At 37.7% G+C, this 19877-nt stretch overlaps 1 protein-coding gene across 4 annotated transcripts in view; it reads right to left on the bottom strand.

The window, feature by feature from the left end:
* The window catches only part of HACL1 (2-hydroxyacyl-CoA lyase 1), a 37983-nt gene extending 18118 nt beyond the window's left edge, over positions 1-19865 (bottom strand). For 3 of the 4 annotated variants that reach the window (XM_027581743.1, XM_027581741.1, XM_027581742.1), the window contains exons 1-9: positions 19669-19865; positions 19376-19480; positions 13722-13762; positions 12972-13052; positions 11173-11245; positions 8492-8569; positions 7527-7621; positions 5425-5537; positions 2694-2829 (exon numbers count right to left, since the gene is read on the bottom strand). In XM_027581743.1, the coding sequence (XP_027437544.1) occupies positions 2694-2829; positions 5425-5537; positions 7527-7621; positions 8492-8569; positions 11173-11245; positions 12972-13052; positions 13722-13762; positions 19376-19480; positions 19669-19758 (812 nt within the window). In that variant the 5' untranslated portion in view covers positions 19759-19865. The remainder of the gene's footprint in view (positions 1-2693; positions 2830-5424; positions 5538-7526; positions 7622-8491; positions 8570-11172; positions 11246-12971; positions 13053-13721; positions 13763-19375; positions 19481-19668) is intronic. The other variant, XM_027581745.1, reaches the window with a different exon arrangement.
* Positions 19866-19877: the final 12 nt, after the last annotated feature.

Below are 19877 nucleotides of genomic sequence, written 5' to 3'. Positions count from 1 at the left end.
CAGTAGTGCAATTGCTGGGAAAAATTACTACAAGTCTACTGTAGATAATCTCAGTAAAACAGAAAAAGCATAAAGAAAAAGAATTCCACCCAATAATACTATCAACTTAAAAGCTATTATTAATAGCCTGGCATATTTTCATCTAGTCTTCTTTCTATGCAAGTATATTTTTACATAGTTGAGCTTATATGCTATAATACTGTCTCATGCACTTTTGCTTATTACATTTTCCTTTGTCATTAGGTTCTTCTTAAAATTTTTATTTTTTTATTTTTATTTTTTTAAGTTTTATCTTTTTTTAAGTAATCTCTACACCTGATATGGGGCTCGAACACAACCCTGAGATCAAGAGCCCCATGCTCTCCGACTGAGCCAGCCAGGCACCCCTTAAATACAATTTTGAAAGGCTATATACTTTGCAGAACACATATACCTAATTTATTGTAACTTTTCTCAATTACTGGATAATTTATAAATACTAGGTTGTACGTACTTTTTTTTTTAAGATTTTATTTATTCATCTGAGAGAGAGAAAGAGAGAGAGAGAGAGCACACACAAGCGGTGGGGAGGGCAGAGGTAGAGGGAGAAACAGACTCCCCACTGAGCAGGGAGCCTGATGTGGGGCTCAATCCCAGAACCCTGGGATCATGACCTGAACCAAAGGCAGACACTTAATGACTGAGCCACCCAGGTGTCCCTATGCTTGAATCTTAATACATATTTCATATTGATTCCTAGAAGCAGGTATTTTTAAGACAATTGATTCATATTTCCAACCAAATTTATTGCTAATAGTTTTATTTTATGTATCTTAATATCCTTGTCAATATAACTTCTAATCTTTAAAATTAATTTTTACTTTGATATCCACACTAATATCAACATAGCCATCTTTGTTTTGTTTTTGTTTACCTCATACACCTTTGCTCATTTTATGCTGTATCATTTGTTTCAGATGTTGTTCTTATAATATATATGTAACTGTCATTATTATTGACCCAATCAATGTCTCTGCCTTTCTACAGAAGAGTTTATTAATTGCTGTGGGTTTTTTTTTTTTACTTCTCATTTTTCTGCTTCTTGGCTATTTCCCTTTTATCCTATATTTTTCCACAGGGTATCTGTTCTTTTGCTTGTCTTCTTCAGTGATGATATCATACACAAAATACCATTTTCACATACTGTTATCGGTCCTGTGGGACCCAATTTAACAAACAGATAAAAACTACAATTGAAAGGATAGATTTGTTTAATGATACTTGAAATTACTGATTCAATTATTTACAGCCACTTGCAATCATTTTTACACTCTCTAGTTCTGGGAATGAACGGGCACATGTCTGGGGCTCACACCTGGGCTGTGTATGTGTGGACAGACCCAAAGGAGCATAGCAAAGGCTTTGAAACTAAACCGACCCTGGACCTAATGCTTCTAGCAAGACAGACCTTGAAGTCTGACCTTAACCAGGCTAACTGCTTGCTAAAACAAAGTCAACATTCTACAGAGTATGTAAATATGACCTAGAATCTTGAAACATAATACTTAAAATCTAGGATACATTCCGAAAATACTCAATATACAAAAGAACCAGAAAAATGTGACCAATTCTCAAAAGAAATGAATAGATTCCCATTCTGTGATGACCCAGATGTTGAAATTAGTAAACTAAGACTTTAAAGCAGCTATTATAATATGCTCCATCAAGTAAACAAAAGTACTCTTCAAATAAATGGGAAGATAGAAGTTCTCAACAGAGAAATATAAAATATGAGACAAAAGCATTGAAAAGAACTAAACAGAGAACATAGCATAATGTATAGAGATATTAAATTACTATGGTGTACACCTGAAACACACCATTTTATGTCAAATATACTTCAATTAAAAGATAAATAAAAGGTTTACCTAAAAACAAATAAAAATAAAAAGAACATTTCATGTAAGAAATTTCTAATAGGGGGGCTCGGGTGGCTCAGTTGGTTAGGCATCCAATGCTCAGGTCATGATCTTAGGGTCATGAGATCAAGCGCCCTGTTGGGTTCCATGCTGGGCGTGCAGTCTGCTTAAGATTTTCTCTCTCCCTCTCCCTCTGCGCCTCCCCCCAACTCACTCTCTCTAAAATAAATAAATAAATAAATCTTAACCAAAAAAAAAAAGAGAAATTCTAATAAACTACTTCAAAGATGAAAAAAAAAAAGAATTGAACAGATATTCAGGGACCTATGGGACAGTACCAAAGTCTACTATTTACATTATCCCAGGAAAGGAGAAAGAGATTGGTGTAGAAAAAAAATGTGAAGAAATAATGGTCCAAAACTACAAATTTGGTGAAAGACATTAACTTACAGATTGAAGAAGATCAGAGAACAGGATAAACTAAAAGAAAACCATACTCAGACACATAATCAAACTGCTGAAAACCAAAGATAAAGAAAAATCCTGAAAGCAGCCACAGAACATATTACATATAGAGGAACAATGCTTCAAATGACTACAGATTTCCCATCTAAAACCATGAGGGTCAGAAGGTAGTAGACAACATCTTTTAAAGTGCTGGAAAGTCTAAAAACTCTAAAAACAGGTGTGCTTAAAATTACATTTCAGAACTTCTTCTAGATTCATTAAAGTCACGAAATAAATTAGCCTAAGATCTGCCAAGCCACTGTACTTAAACTCCAGAATGCCACGCACCTGGATCTGGCAGCAGCCACACAGTTTGGATGGTTATCAGGGATAACGCCCTTTCCCATGGGGGTGGGCAGAAATGGCAATTTACATTGCTCCACCAATTTCCTGAGGGCCTCCTCTGCATGCGCATAAGCAGCACCTACAAGCAATGCAAATGATTCCACAAGTCAGTTATGGTCCAGGCACTGATTCTTTTTTTTTTTTTTAGAGATTTTATTTATTTATTTTGACAGAGAGACACAGTGAGAGAGGGAACACAAGCAAGGGGAGTGGCAGAGGGAGAAGCAGGTTTCCCACCAAGCAGGGAGCCTGATGCGGGGCTTGATCCCAGAACTCTGGGATCGTGACCTGAGCCACCCAGGTACCCCACGGCACTGTGATTCTTAAAACACCTCACACGAATTTGCTTTTAGAACTTCTCAAATAATCTCTTGTTTATACAGGGCTTGCTTATACTCAAAACAAACTGTAACTATGGTTTTTATCTTTGGTATTTTAAAATGTTTAAGAAAGCCACAGTTCTAATTTCCTCCCCAATAATATTCTCAATTATTCTGAAGGATGCGTACTACAAAACAAAAGTTGCATCTCTTCTCTCTTGCTGCTCTGAATTGTCTGTTCTATGGTTCCTACTGAATTACTTACTACTCACAATTCCCTAAATACAGTATCTTTACTGATAGGCCCAGGTGGGCAAGGAAGGACTTTGCTCTGACAGAGAGAGGCTCTCTCTAACTTCACATGTTGCTTCCTACCATCAGCTAACGTGGACTGCACAGTCTCCTACCCTAGGCATGGAGATTCTAACAAGAGACGTTAGTTTAGTACATTCAGATTCAACATAATGAGCTCCCCCCCATATAAAAATACCTTAAGATCTTTTCTCATACATGTCAGATGAAAAATAGCTTCTTTTCATCCAGAAAGTTTCCTTGTATTCTCTTTCTTGCCTCAGTCTTTGTCCACCCAGTTCTCTCTTCCTGGACTGTGCACTCAGTGACCTATCATCCATCTATTCAAGGTGTAGCAGTGTCATCTCTTCCAGAGAGTCTTTCCATACCATCTACATGAGCAAATTGTTGCTGCTTCCCTTGAGAATCCACCTGACCCTCTCTATACACACCACTTATGGGTACACTGCACTTATTTGTTACTAATCTATCTCTAGGTAGGGACCATTATTCCTCTGTATATCTTACAAATGTTTTCTATAATCCCTACCTTATCATAAGTACTCATTAAATGTTGGTTAAAAGAAGAATGAAAACTAGCATCTACTGAGTTCCCTCTACCTATCTTATTATTTAATCATAACAATCCTGTTGAAGTTAGTATCTTTGTTTTACAAGTGAGGTAATTGAGACTCAAAGTAGTTGTTTGCCAAGACCATAGAGCTAATACAGCATATAGCTTCATTCGACTCAGCTCTGACTTTGATTTTTTTCTGTTGTCCACCATTTTCATTAAAATTATTTTTAGTTTCTATGTAGTTAGTTCCTCAATAGTTGATAACTGACTAACATGGTCATAGGTGACTCACAGCCCCCTCAGTTCTAGAACATATAATGGATAATAACTTGCTGACAGGAGTATAAGTTGGTACAATACCTTGGGAGAAAGCAATTTGACAATATGCACCAAAAACCCTAAAATATGAATTACCTTTTAACTTAATTTTCTTTCTGGGAATCTATCGTAAATCCTAAATATGGAAAAAGCTTTAAGCACAAACATGTTTGTCACAGCTATACTAAACAAACAAAAAACTGGCAAAGATTTAAATATCTGTCAGTGAGGGCGCCTGGGTGGCTCAGTCGGTTGAGCGACTGCCTTGGGCTCAGGTCATGATCCTGGAGTCCCAGGATCGGGTCCCACGTTGAGCTCCCTGCTCGGCAGGGAGTCTGCTTCTCCCTCTGACCCTCTTCCCTCTCGTGCTCTCTATCTCTCATTCTCTCTCTCTCAAATAAATAAATAAAATCTTTAAAAAATAAATAAATAAATAAATAAATAAATAAATAAATAAATATCTGTCAGTGAAGTGTTAGTATATCCATGAATAGACCTTAAAATTATATTTAGGAAAAAACTTCAAGACCATGAAGAAATGTTACAATATTAAATAAAATATAAATAAAACTGTCTATATGGTGTGATCACAATATATGAAATATACATGCAGAAATGAATAGAGTATTACATGTTAAAAATAGTTTTGTTTTGTTTTTTTTTGAGAAAGAGAGTGTGTGAGGGAGGGGGGAGGGGCAGAGGAAGAGGAAGAGGGAGAGAATCTTAAGCAGGCTCTGTGGAGCCTGATGTAGGGCTTGATCTCACAACCCTGAGATCATGACCTGAGCCGAAATGAAGAGTCAGATGCTTAACCAACTGAGCCACCCAAGCGCCCCCAAAATAGTTGTCTTTGGATAAAGGGATTTCTTCTTTCTAATCTTCTGGATTTTCCAATATTCTTTATAATGATCAAATATTTTTATAATGGAAAAAACACATTTTACACATAAGACTAAAGAAACAGAATGGGTGATACTCCTTTAAAAGGGCAAGATCTCTGGGCATTCTAGAATAATTCTGTGATAAATTAGTAAATAATCCTAAATGAAAAGAACTCATACTCCAATTTCAAATATTAGATATGTTAATAAATAATGAAGATAATTTCTAAACAGAATCAGTATTCTTTCAACAGCCTAGCAAGATTTAGAGTTCCATTTGCTGCTACCTTTCCCGATGATAAGAAGGGGCTGTCTGGCATTTCTAATAACAGATGCTGCTATGTACACAGCAGAGGTTTCTCCCATACTAACAGGAGGTGGCATGCAGCACTCCACGTACCTGGAAATAAAGGGCTCTGTTAATTAAAAGAGGCCAAGTTTTAAACTTTTTACTATGAAAATATCAAACATATAAAAAGGTAGGAAAAAAATAGTACAATAAACTCCAAATACCCACCATGTAGATTCAACAATATTTTACCACATTTGCCTCACATATACACACACAAATATGCATACCAATTTGTTTCCTGAACCATTTTAAAGTGAATTATAGGCAAGTAAAAGCTTTTCCATGCAGCTCTAAAAGATAAACTTTCTCCTATATAACCATATTGTCCCAATCTTATCTAGTAAATTAAGTTACTCCCTAATACCATCTAAAAGCCAATCAAATCAGTAATTCACTGACAGGAAATCCGAGTTAATGGCTCTACCCTGTAGTAAGGAAAAACATATTCAGGGTCAGTGTTTAATACTATGTGCCATTTAATCTCATTTAATTTTCAAAGCAATGAGGCCAGGAGCTACCATTATTTCCATTTCACCATTGGGGGGCGAGGAGGGAAACTCAGAAAATAACTTGCCCAGGGTCCCCAGATGTTATATGGCAGAAACTGGATTGACCTAGGTCATTCTGTCTCCAAAGTCCATGCCTTTAACTATCTCACTGGGAGAATCAGTATTTTGATAATACAATTTGCATTAGGAAAAGAAATTTTAAAAACTGTCATGGTTAAGTATTTCTGGACACCAAGTCCTTGGTGTTTTCATTTATTTTAATTAATAAACATCATACACTGTACAAAATTTGAGCATATAAAACAAAAAAAGACATTCAATCTTTACAAAAATTTTATTTTTTTAAACTTTTTTTTAAAAGATTTTATTTATTTGAGAGAGAGGGTGTGAGCATGACGGGGGAGGGGCAGAGGGAGAAGGAGACTCCCTGCTGAGCAGGGAGCCTGACGTGGGGCTCAACATGGGGCTCGATCCCAGTACCCTGGGATCATGACCTGAGTCGAAAGCAGACGCTTAACCGACTGAGCCACCCAGGTGCCCAACCTTTACAAACATTCTGAAGAAGGCTTACAGAGTTAACTTACCAGAGACAGTTCTGCCTTCCCTCCCCCCAGTAATATTTTATCATGTTCAGGTATTATGCAGGGTAGATGTCCTTTTTGTCTGACTCTCACAAAGAGAAACAACTCTTTGTTATACTGAATATACAGAAATGCACACTGTTTCTCTGCAGTCACTAGAGAACCACTTGGTCCACAACAGCAGGAATATACTAAATGGTACCCAGGATGATGTCTTAACCTAAGTATCCACCCTTATCAGAGGTGACTTAGATACCAGTGAAAAATTGTTTCTTACACTTTTTATTTGCTCAGTGTTTATTTAAGAATGTGGAAAATCATAGTAACACCTGAGTAGAATATTTTAAGTCACAGAGACACAAAGACTAAAGTTTTTTTATGCTGAGTCCTAAATAATTTTTCAATGGTCACCTCATCTCTTGGTTTACACTTTGAAGACTCTGAATAACCCCTGCTACGTTAGTGGGGATGTATTATTTATGGCCTCTGGAAGAATAATTTCAAGTAAGTGCTCAGGAAGCTTCATGTATTTAACTTAATATTTAACCCCCCAAATAATTACTAAATAATACCATTTTATTTATTTATTTTTAAGATTTTATTTATTTGACAGAGAGAGACACAGTGAGAAAGGGAACACAAGCAGGGGGAGTGGGAGAAGGAGAAGCAAGCTTCCCACTGAGCAGGGAGCCCGATGCGGGGCTCGATTCCAGGACCCCAGGATCATGACTGAGCCGAAGGCAGACGCTTAATGACTGAGCCACCCAGGCGCCCCTAAATAATACCATTTTAATTAAGAGAATTAAATCCTTTGGCCAGGATTTAGTTTAATTATTAAACTGTCAAAAGTTAAGACAAATGAAGATTAGCTTATAAACTGCTAGGTAAATTGTTAAAAAGGTAAACATAATAACACAATTAAGAACTTCAGTATAACTATTACTCACTTTACAGAATTCACATTCACTTGGAAGTTCACAAAATCTGCAGGTATGTCAACATAACAAGGACCTGGACGACCATAAATACTGCTTCTCACTGCCTAAATTTATTACAAATAGAAGAAACTATTTTAAAATTCTCAATCTTTATCACATAATCCACTCAAAGATAATTAAAAATTGTGAAAGGAATACTACTTTAATTTTTTCTGGACATCCACAGTTAGGGAAATAAACAATTTTAACTAAAATTGAAATGCCCTCTATTGATTATATATATTTTAGAAGATATTTTTGTTTAAAAGGGGAGCGACAAGAAAGAAAATACTCACCTAGGGTTTTAAAATTCATGTCATATTATAGTCTTAGAAATTATCCACCAGGCTCTGCCTGCCAAGTGTTTACTCTATAACATGTGCTTTTACTTGCTCCCTAGTCCTAATGACTTGGCTAACTTTTCAGAAACTCTGCATGATGTTATCATATGTGTCAAATGGTCTCTAACACATGGTTTTGAAACAGCTCAAATGTAACTCCACATACAAATGTTGCTTAACTAAGATTAATTTATAACATGCTATTAATGAATATAAAACCATATATTCATTAGTACTTTATATTCATTAGTACTTTTATATTCATTAGTACTAATTTTCAAAACTAAACTTGCAAAAGCATAAGAGAAAGGTTACCCAGGGTTTCATTTTAGCTTTCTTTTTACTTTTCTGTAGTTAAAAAAATAATTTTAAAAACTGAAAGAGAAACTTTTTTCAAAAATAATTTATTTTATCTGTTTCTAGAATTAATTGACAGCAAACATTAAAATATAAATAGCTTTTTAATACTATCATTTTTGATGGCCTGAATATATACCAAATTGTTGCTCATTCTATGGAGAATACAAATAACACAGGTATGAGCAACTGCGAAAAACCAATTGACCTGGAGGACTTATAATTAAATACTTTTACCTTTTCGATAATAGAGGGAATACATTCTATGCTGCTTGGCCGGGCGGAGAACTTGCTATATAATCTACAAGCTTCAACCTATATGCAGAAAGAAAATTAAAATTCAGCTCACAGATCATATTACTCTTCAGAAGGAAGACAAGATGTTAAGTCATTACTTTCTATTATGTGTAGAGAAAAGATGGAGAAAATACATTACCTGGACTGTTTCTTAAAAGCCTAGGCAAAGCCCAAATTTCTGCCTCAGTATGATTCAGGAAGTAAATCAAAACAAGATATCATTTTCATTTCTCAGACTGGCAAAAATGAAAGACTTTGATAATACTCAGAACTTACCACCACACAGGAAAGCCGGCACTCTCCTAAGCTGCTGGTGAGAGTATAAATGGGAAGGGAAGTTGATAATGTCCACTAAAAATTAAAATGAGCATATCCCTGGACCCAGAAATTCCACAGCCAGGAATACAAAACTTCACCTGCTTCATCTTGTTACAATTATAATCTATCCTTATTACATTTCTGCCAGTTTTCCTGTAAATATATAATATTTATATATATATAACATATATATATTTACTGCTATGCTGTTTGGGATGTGTCAATTCAGCAATGCGTAATTTTTCACTGTTTAATGCACTCTAAGCAATACATAGAAATGGTGTCTCTTGATACTTTTTGGCATGAAAGTTGGTAGTCTTAGTCCAACAAGCATGATAGAATTAAGATTTTCAGTCTGTTCCCGGTCATGCCATCTAAAGTATTTCCACAAAAACAGATACTTGGATTTTAAATCAAATCAGTGATTTTTCTCTTCACATTTTTAATTTCACCTAATAAACTTTTATTATTTTCCTTTTCAGGAAAAAATATTTGCAGTAGACATTATCCTCTGCTTTCTTCTCATCTATAAAGTTTCTGTAATAAGTTTAAATTTTTTTTTAAGTATTTTATTCATTTATTTGACAGAGAGAGAGACAGCGAGAGAGGGAACACAAACAGGGGGAGTGGGAGAGGGAGAAGCAGGCGTCCTGCAGAGCAGATAGCCTGATGTGGGACTCAATCCCAGGACCCTGGAATCATGACCTGAGCCGAAGGCAGACGCCTAATCACCCAGGCGCCCCTAAATTTCCTTTTATTTATTTATTTTTATTTTTTAAAGATTTTATTTATTTATTTGACACAGAGAGAGAGTGAGCACAAGCAGGGGGAGTGGCAGGCAGAGGCAGAGGGAGAAGCAGGCTCCCCACAGAAGAAAAGCCCGATGTGGGACTTGATCCCAGGACTCTGGGATCATAACCTGAGCCGAAGGCAGTCGTTTAACCAACTGAGCCACTCAGGCACCCCTAAATTTCCTTTTAAATAACTTTTCTGCTCTGCTTATTTTTCTTTCTTTCTTTTTTTTTTTTAAAGATTTTATTTATTTATTTGAGAGAGAGAATGAGAGAGAGAGAGTACATGAGAGGGGGTAAGGTCAGAGGGAGAAGCAGACTCCCCGCTGAGTGGGGAGTCCGATGCGGGACTCGATCCCGGGACTCCAGGATCATGACCTGAGCCGAAGGCAGTCGCTTAACCGACTGAGCCACCCAGGCGCCCTTATTTTTCAAACACATTAGCATTTTTTAAATAATGGTTGTTATTCTTTACCATTAACTAAGTAAACTTCAATTTCCTTTCAAGAGGATAAAAGTGTAACTTTTGCATCAACCTATACCAAGATCTAGTATTTTACAATAATTTAAATCACAGAGAAAATTCTATGTTTATATTCTGAGGTTCTCACAATGACTTCTGGATTAACCAGTAGACTTTGCCTAAGGTTTTAACTCTGCTCAGAACTTTGCGCTCGAAATGCGCAAATATGTGCTTAAGAGTTAATCATTCACTCTCACCTATTTGCTTTCTAGAACTATTCTTAAAGCTGTAGCATTTTGTTTTATGCAACCATTTATGAAGACCTCTGTAGTACTTGTAATATATAAAAAAAAGTAAAAAAAGAAAAAAAACACAAAAAACAAACCACTATAGAATTTTGTTGACAAATTCTTTTAAGTTTTTAGAAATTTTTAAATATTTTCCTTCAGCCTTCCAAAATAAAAATGAACTTGTCCAGTCTACTGATAGTCATTTTACGTAAGATTTTTCCTCTCAACTTTTTACTTCTCTGAAGTTTGGGAGGCATAGTCCCACACCATTTTTATTCCTGCATCTTGACTCTTTAAGAACTTAGTTTCAGAGTTTAAAAGCCTATCGAAAAGATATAACTCTTGGAAGACTGCTCCTAAGCAGAGCCTGAGCTCCCTTAATATACACACTGAGACTGTCTTGTAGTTAAGGAAAATTACCTCTAAATTACCTCAGGTACCTGTTTTATTTTGTGTATTTTGCAGATAGGAGTTTTTATTTCTTCTCCATAAATCTTTTTTATTTATTTATTTTTAAAGGTTTTATTTATTTATTTGACAGAGAGAGACACACAGCGAGAGACGGAACACAGCAGGGGGAGTGGGGGAGGGAGGAGCAGGGAGCCCGATGTGGGGCTCGATCCCAGGACCCTAGGATCATGACCTGAGCCGAAGGCAGACACTTAATGACTGAGCCACCCAGGCGCCCCTCTTCTCCATAAATCTTAATAGCGTACATTTATGCTACTAAACTCTAATAAAAATTTTAAGAGTGCGTACCTGTGGAAACTCCTGGAAGGCTCCCATCGTTTCCTGCCTTCTTTCAGAAGAACCACCAATCAAAATCAAGGGCCTGAAATAGTCATTGTTTTAAAAAGAGAATTCCAGATGAGATCGACATGTAAAATACTCAGGAGAGTGCCCAATTAAGAAATAGCCATGTATGTTGAGAGAGACAGAGAATTTCACTTTCCCTTAAAAACTATGGATTAGGGTCACCTGGGTGGCACACTTGGTTAAGTTCTTGGTTTCGGCCCAGGTCCTGATCTCAGGGTCGCGAGATCTGAGATTGAGATCCCCATCAGGCTCTGTATTGGGTGTGGAGTCTGCTTAGGATTCTCTCTCTCCCTCTCCTGCTGCCCCCCCCACTCGCGAACATGTGCCTGCTCTTTCTCTCAAATAAATAAATAAAATCTTTAAAACAAACAAACTATAGATTAAAAAAGATTTAGGAAGCAACCCGATACAAGAGAACCCTTCCTTAATTTCAGAAAAAGTTGAAATTCATAGTAAATGCTTTTCCTTCATGCCGCCCATTTTCCAAGCTCTTCTGAATGCTGATGCTAAACCTCTAGGTGTGGTGATGTAAAATAAATTTTTATAACCTTCCCATTAGTCTTGGAATTAAAAGGAGGAAACAATTTTTTTTTCACACTTTCCTAGGTGAGTCTACTTGGAAATGGTGGAGTAAGAGAAATTCCTCGGCAATAAATTTCTTAAAGAAAAGATACAGAAAACTTAAAGTTACTAAAATAATATCAGACCCTAAAGTAGGTAAGAAAGAGAAAGACTAGGAAGGAAAAAAGGAAATAAGGCATATGGCAAGAAAGTGAACAATGCCCTTCCTACTAGGACATTAGTCTAAATAATATCTAAATATTTAATCTTCCTTTATACTAGGAAGGTGAAATATTTTATGAATTGACTAGAACATAACCCCCTTTAACATGATTTTATTGGTAAAGTGCCAAAGATGGGGTTAAGGGCAAGGTCAAAGAGTAAGTACTAAGGAGCTTATAAAGCAAACTCAAAAAATATAATTTCAATTGTCTTGCTAATTATGCAAAACAAGATGAAGAATTGGATATACCTTCTTACATATGGAGCTGGGGTCTTTAAAAAATAATTCTGCACCTAAAGAGGACTTGTACACACATTCACATATATAGAGAGATAAAAATACACACACACACACACACACACACAAACTCCAAAATGTGTTTTTTTTTTAAGTTTTATACACAGTGTCATTTTAATGAGTTAAACATGAGACTATTCCCACAAGCTTCTACACTTAAGTTTATGAACACTTAAAATCTCAATGAAAGAAGATGTTAGATGAAGGACACATTATATACTGTCTAGTTCCCATGAGTTAAACACAGAGCTATGCCCATATGCTTCTACATATGTTTAGAAACACATATCTTTTTTTTTAAGTAGGCTCCATGCCCAACAAAGGGCTTGAACTCATGACCCTGAGATTAAGAGTTGCATGCTCTACCAGCTGAACGAGCCAGGCACCCCTAGAAACACCTATATCTTAATGAAGGAAGATGTTACTTGAAAGGTTTATATATAGGGTAGACTCAATGAGTTAATCATATGTGTATTCCTATATGCTTCTACACATAAGTTTTCCAAAAACTCCAAAATGTTAACAGTGTTTACCTCTAAGTAAGATTGCTGATATTTTTTATGTTCTTCCTAATACTTTTCTTAATTTTTTTACTAAGCCATTCCCTCAAGCACTTGATTCCAAGTCTTCCCACCCCAGATCACGAATAACAATTAATTACCAACAGTTCATGTTTGCATTTGCCATACCACCCAAAGCGTGGATGAGACCTGGGCCAGAAACAACAAGGCATACGCCTGGCCTAGAAGCAAAACAGAATTTACTGTATTAAAAGCAGGTCAATTGCAATAGCTGCAAAACAGAATTTACTGTATTAAAAGCAAGGTCAATTGCAATAGCTGATTAATATCACTCTAGGGGGAAACATGGCAACCTTCTTTGACTTCAAAAAGAGGACATATAGGTCTTTACTACAATTGGTAAAGCAATTATTAGAATATTTTCTGAATTATAAAAGAAACAAGGGTAAGATTATATGTCTTTCCTGCAAGAAAGAAGATACCTATCATCTTCACACTGTATTTCACTAACCTTTTCATATTTTGAACCTCTTCATATTTTGAAGAAGTTATATTTGGGCCCAATCAATTTAATGGCACACAAAAGCCAATTCTTGATGCTGAGTACATTTTTGTTTGGAGAAAAGTGTTTAAAAAATTTTTTTTAACAAATAAATATGTCATTTGATCTCTGACAGAAAATAATTCCAAAATGTAACGCTCTGCCTCAAATTTTTTAAACTGAATTTGAATGCTTCACCCTAGATGTGACTTTCTAACCTTAAAACACTCAAGGAAAAAGTATCTCCATATAATTGTTTGCCATTTTACACATTTATAAAGTTATTTAAGAAACTCGGTTTAAGACAGCCTTCAAAAGAAACTGAAATAAAACAAAGACTTTACTTTACCTGCCTGTCAGATATCCAATCGCAGAGGCAGCATAACACGCCTACAAAGAAAAAATACTGGGACTTAAGCATACTGGGATCCTTACAGTAATTGTACATATAAAAATTCACTATTCAGTAAGAAACTAGAACTGAATGGTAAAGGAGAAATTAGAATGCTTTCAGTTTTAACAAGTAATGTTCTACCTGTAAATTTCAAATAATGGTTTAGGTTTCTAATCTAGTTCCTAGTATTTCAAGGAACTTGTCTATTTCATCTAGTTTATTAATAATACCCTCTCTTACAACCGCTTAAATATCTGCAGGATCAACAGAAATGTTCTCTTATTCCTAATATTGGCAATTTGTGTTTTCTTTTATTCTTCATCAGTCTTGCCAGGGATTTATCAAATTTATTAATATTCTCAAAGGACCAATTTTTGCCTTTGTTGATTTTTCTATATTGTTCATTTATTTTCTAGTTCACTGATTTCTGCTCCTGTTATTATTTTACTCTCTTCATTAGGATTTAGTGTGGTTTTCTTTTTCTAGCTTCTTAAAATGTAAGCTTAGAGCACTGATTTTTGCTCTTCCTTAGTAATAGATTCATTTAAAACCATTTCCTCTAAGAACTGCTTTGGCTATGACTTACAAGTTTGAAATCTCATCTTTTCATTATCATTCAGTTCAAAATATTTTCTATTTTCCACTGTGATTTCTTCTTCAACCCACTGGTTGATTAGGGTTCGTTGTGATGTGTCCTTTTTCTTTTTTTTTAAAGATTTTATCTATTTACTTGAGAGAGAGAGAGCAGGTGGAGGGGCAGAGGGAGAAACAGACTCACCACTGCGCAAGGAGCCCAATGTGGGGCTTGATCCCAGGCCCAGGGACCACAACCTCAGCCAAAGGCAGATGTGTAACCGACTGAGCCACCCAGGCGCACCCCCCCTTTTTTTTTTAAGATTATTTATTTATTTGAGAAAGAGAGAGCGTGCATGAGCAGAGGAGAGGAACAGAGCGAGAGGGAGCAGCAGACACCCCGCTTAGCAGGGAGCCGGAAGCAGGGCTGAATCCCAGGACCCTGAGATCATGACCAGACCCAAAGGCAGACGCTTAAAGGACTGAGCCACCCAAGCGCCCCTGATGTGTCATTTTTCATTCTTGCTATTAGTAATTTATATTTTCTTTCATTTTTTAAAAAAGATTTTATTTATTTATTCGTGAGAGACAGAGAGAGAGAGAGAGAGGCAGAGGGAGAAGCAGACACCCTGCTCCACAGGGAGCCTGATGCAGGACTCCATCCCAGGACCCTGGGATCATGACCTGAGCCCGAGGCACACACTTAACCGACTGAGCCATTCAGGCGCCCTCTGTCTTTCATTTTTGACCAGTCTGCCCTGAACTTTTTTTAATTCACTAGTCTTTTTAAAATGTTTACAAAGTATCAAATGTGTTATTTAACTTTCAAATGTTTGGGGATTTCCTAGTTATCTTTCTGTTACTGAATTTATTCCCACATGGAGAGGTTACATGTATTATATATTTTCAATCTTGGAGATTTGTTGAGATTCCCTTTATGGCTTGCATATGCCTAGTTTTTACTTTTTTTTTCTTAAAGATTTTATTTCTTTATTTGAGAGACAGAGACAGAGAGAGAACAGGAGTTGGGGGAGGGCAGAGGGAGAGGGAGAAGCAGGCTCCCCACTAAGCAGGGAGCCCAACGTGGGGCTCGATCCCAGAACCCCAGGATCATGACTGGAGGAGAAGGCAGACGCTTAACAGATGGAGCCACCCAGGCGCCTTGGTTAGTTTTTACTTTTTTTTTAGTTTTTACTTTGAAACTACACTTCAGCTGCACAGCAAAAAAGGGGAGGTGCTAAATCAAATACAAGATAACCTGAAAATATGCTAAATGCCCTCTCAAATAAATCCTTTTTCTTAGTCTGGGACATCTTTTTTCCAGTATTATTTCTTCTCATTTTTTTAGAAATAATAAAAAATAGGATATTTTCTAACCTCCAATCAACTTTATGTGTGGTACACTGAACTTAAATAAATGTTTAGGACATAAATGTAAAAAATTAAAAATAAATTTTTATGAATCATAATCTTAACTGACACCACTACATATGCCCAACCAAGAAGGTGCACAAAGGCTCTGTACCATTTCTGTGTTACTATTCTCCATTGGCCCTTATCTCTTTTCCCTTTTGCACATAAGTCCAAATTCACAAAGGATAATAATAAGACTTCCCTAAGAACGCAAGTGCATAAAATATAGTATCTGTTGCAATATGAACACTTATTTGGACACTGAGGAGCACTGTCCACTTATTAAAGCGGGGTAAGAAATGTTGCTACAGAATGAAAAATACAAAACAACGTACAACAAAAATCATATTCTTCTGTTGCAGATGTCAAAAGTTGAAAAGGAACTCTTCTTATAGATTATAAAACATGTATTTCTTGGGGTGCCTGGGTGGCTCAGTTGGTTAAGCATCTGTCTGCCTTTGGCTCAGGTCATGATCCTAGGGTCCTGGGATAGAGCCCCGAGTCGTCAGCTTGCCTCTCCTTCTCCCTCTGCCCCTGCCCCGCCCAACCCCTGCTCATGTGCTCTCTCTTGCACACTCTCTCCCTCAAATAAATAAATAAAAAAACAAAAAAAAATGTATTCCTTTACCAAGTTACCTCCACTCACAAGCAGAATACTGTGTACAGTACTTAAAAGGGCGGACTCTAGAACTAAATCATTTTGATTCAAATCCTGCTCTCCTACTCTCTGCTGTGTAATTTTGGCAAGTTACTCTGTACCCTGGCTTCCTTATCTATAAAACGAACATAACTGACAGCACTGCTGTGAGGATGAAATCAATTAATACATGTAAAACATTCCGAATATTGCCCGCACACAGTTAATACATGTAAAACATTCCGAATATTGCCTGCACACATTTTGCACTCACCTTCCCAGATTGTGTTCAACTTAAAGATCAAGACTAATGTAACAGTGAGAACTAACAGTGTGCCTACTTCCTGGAAAGCTGCTCAGTATATGTCTTGATTACTCTAAGGATCCAATGCAAGATAAACAAGTCACAACCAATTACACCTTTCTTTTTAGTACAACACGTAATTGGATGCCAAGTCCTCTTTTGCCTCTTGTATGGCTTCTGAATCGGTTCTCACATTCTCTCTTCATCATCCTGACATTACCCTTAATTCAGGCACTAGTTAAGTCATCCTAACTACTGCAAAGACTCAGGCTGACTGAGGGGACTGTCTACTACTGGGAATGTCCTACAGGCATCTCAAACTCATATCCAAAGTGGGATTCATTATCTCTTCCCTCCAAATTGGCTCTTCCATCTGTACTCCCAATCTGAGTTAGTGGCACTGTGATCCACTCAGCCAGTTAAGCAAGCCCAAATCTAAGAAGCATCTCCAGAAGAGCCTGTCCTCTCCTTCCTACCTGGTTAATGCCTACTCATCCCTTGAGACAGCTCAGGGATCATTTCCTCTAGGAAACCTCTTAAGTTTTAGCTGAGTGTCCTTTTCTAGGCTTCCATAGCACCTTGAATATACCTCTATCACAGCACTTATCCCATTATAATAAAATTGTCTACTTATGTCTGACTCCACAGCTAGGTTTCAAACTCCTCAAGGACAGGGACAGTATATCATTCATCTCCATATCCATATGCCCAATAAAGCACCTGGGACCTACAGAGGCCCTCCACTAAGCTTATAGGACTGAAATAAAACTTCAAGCTGTCCTGCTGATCCATACTCTATACTACCATGATTTCTAAAGTACAAATCTAGTTATGTCTCCCACCTATTTAGAAAACCCTTTACAGTCTCATTCAACGCCAACTGAAAGAGCCCACATTCCTTGTCCAACCATGGACTTACTACAACTCCCTCTCAGTCCACCTAGTCAGTCTCACAGCCCACTGTGCCTTTAAGCTATTTTGATGGAACAGCATGAACAAACACTGCCTTTATAGATAATCTTCTCTGTCCCACTCAGAGAGAACAAGTCACCCTTTACATGCACCATTCCTTATGCATACATCTATTATAAGTTATACCAGATAAATTTGTTCTGTGTGTTTTGCACTCACCTTCCCAGACTGTGTTCAACTTAAAGACCAAGACTAAACCTGATTCCTTCAATATCTCTCTCTAGGTTTGGGCTTGCTTGATTGACTAGGTGAATCAGCACCACTGACTCAAATCATGAATACAGAGGGAAGAGCCAATCTGGAGGGAAAAGGTAATGATTCAAAATCAGACATGAGTTTGAGAGGCCTGTAAGACATTCCTAGTACGTATTTCCCATAGTCAGCTTGATTCTTTGCAATAAATCAGAGGAAGACGTAAACACCAGTACCTGGTATGTAAACATTAAACATGTGGTGTATGAAGAAGAAACCGGACATTCCACTTCCAGAAAAACAGTAAAATATAAGTCTTATTAATAGGTCAATAGTTTCATCTTCTCACACAGATGAAAGAATAGAATGTTGTTCCAACTAAGAAGATAGAAGCAATACAAACTGAAGACCTGATTTAATATTTTAAAAAAACCACAATCCTCAAATCTCATACTTAAGGATTGTCATTCAATTAATTAAAAAATGTTGTAAGTTCCTACATCATACAAAAACTCCAACCACGCCAGGCACTGTGGAGATATAACAAGTGAACCTGCTCTCTAGGAGCCCACATCTGATGAAGAGGAAGGGCAGCACTTAAGGAGGTCAAGGCAACTGCGTGGCAACAGGTGGTAAGAGCCTGAATGAGAGAGCAACAGTGGGAGTGCAAAGCAGGAATACTTAGCTGTAGACAGACTGACAGGATATGACACCATAGAAGTTGTTTCTTGATCTTTTAAGCCAGCGCTGGTGAAAGGAGGAAAAGGCTGGGTTGACAGAGTAAGCACTGAGACTGGGTTGACAAAATGTCTTATTTTCCATTCTTTTGCTTCCAAATAAGCCTCTACGAAGGGTGGCAGCATGATGTGGGGGAAGGAGCACTGGACTGGGATATAGGACAATGATGTTCTAATCACAGCTTTTCCATTTGGGATACTGTCATCTTGCAAGGCCGTCTACTATATAACAAGAGACCCGGCCTTCACCCATTCATCTGGTAGGAACTGCCTGAGCACCTATCATGTGCTAGGCAGTGGGGATATAGATGTATCAAGAAGAAATAATATCCCTCCTCTCTTGGAGCTCACAGCCAAATAGGGAAGTCAGACCAGACAAATAATACACAGAAACAGACACATAATAACAGATAGTTATGTGAGGACAGAAGGCCTGGATTCAGACCGGGAAACTGTCCCTTCCAAAACCGACCCTCTAGACTTGGCAGAGTACAACCCTGTTCAGTGTCAAGAGCATGGACTCCGGACCCAGAAGATGTGGGTTGGAATCCTAGCTCTGCCGTTACCAGCTGTCACCTCGGGCAAATTACTTAACTTCTCTGTGTCTCACTTTTCTCATCTGTCAACTAGGATTAAGCGAAGTTCTTACTTCATAGGATTGTTGTCATTGGCACGTGTGAAGTACTGGAACAGTGGTGAGGGCTGGGTATCCGCAATGAATATTTGCCGTTATTAGCAATCATTTCCAAAAATGCTTTTGGCTCCCAGTGTCCATACTTACGGCTTGCTCATTCCTCATCCCGACATATGTGATGCCCAGCTTCTGCGCCGCAACGGCGATTTCGGTCACTGGGATGCCCACGATGCCAAACATGTATGCCACATCCTGGGGGCCAAGAACAGAGGAGTAAATGCCCGGACCCCCGCCACCCCGCTCCCTCCCGCGGCGCTAAAAGGAAAGCCTCAACGCAAACCTCCCCGGTCCCACCCTAGCGCTCTCCAAGTGTGCGGGACAACGTCTCCACCCCCTGCCGGCTTCCGTAGGAGCCTTTCGTTGCAGGAGAGTCACCATACTTGGGTTTTCAGGGCCTGGGCGATGACTTCAGCACCAGAAACCTGCTTCTCGCTTCTGTCGCTATTCTCGGCGAAGGTACTTTCCCACATCTTCCACCTAAAATTTCGAGGTACTCTCTCAGTCAACAAGTTGACCCGTAGAGACCCGGCGAAACAAAGTCAGAAGGCAGCCGCGCGCCAACTGTGAAGTCCCGTCCTCTAACTGACGA

This window comes from Zalophus californianus, chromosome 1 (genome assembly GCF_009762305.2).
Source record: "Zalophus californianus isolate mZalCal1 chromosome 1, mZalCal1.pri.v2, whole genome shotgun sequence".
NCBI classification, from domain to species: Eukaryota; Metazoa; Chordata; class Mammalia; order Carnivora; family Otariidae; genus Zalophus; species Zalophus californianus.
Note: the sequence above shows the minus strand (reverse complement) of the source record. Positions and strands in the feature narration are given on the sequence as shown.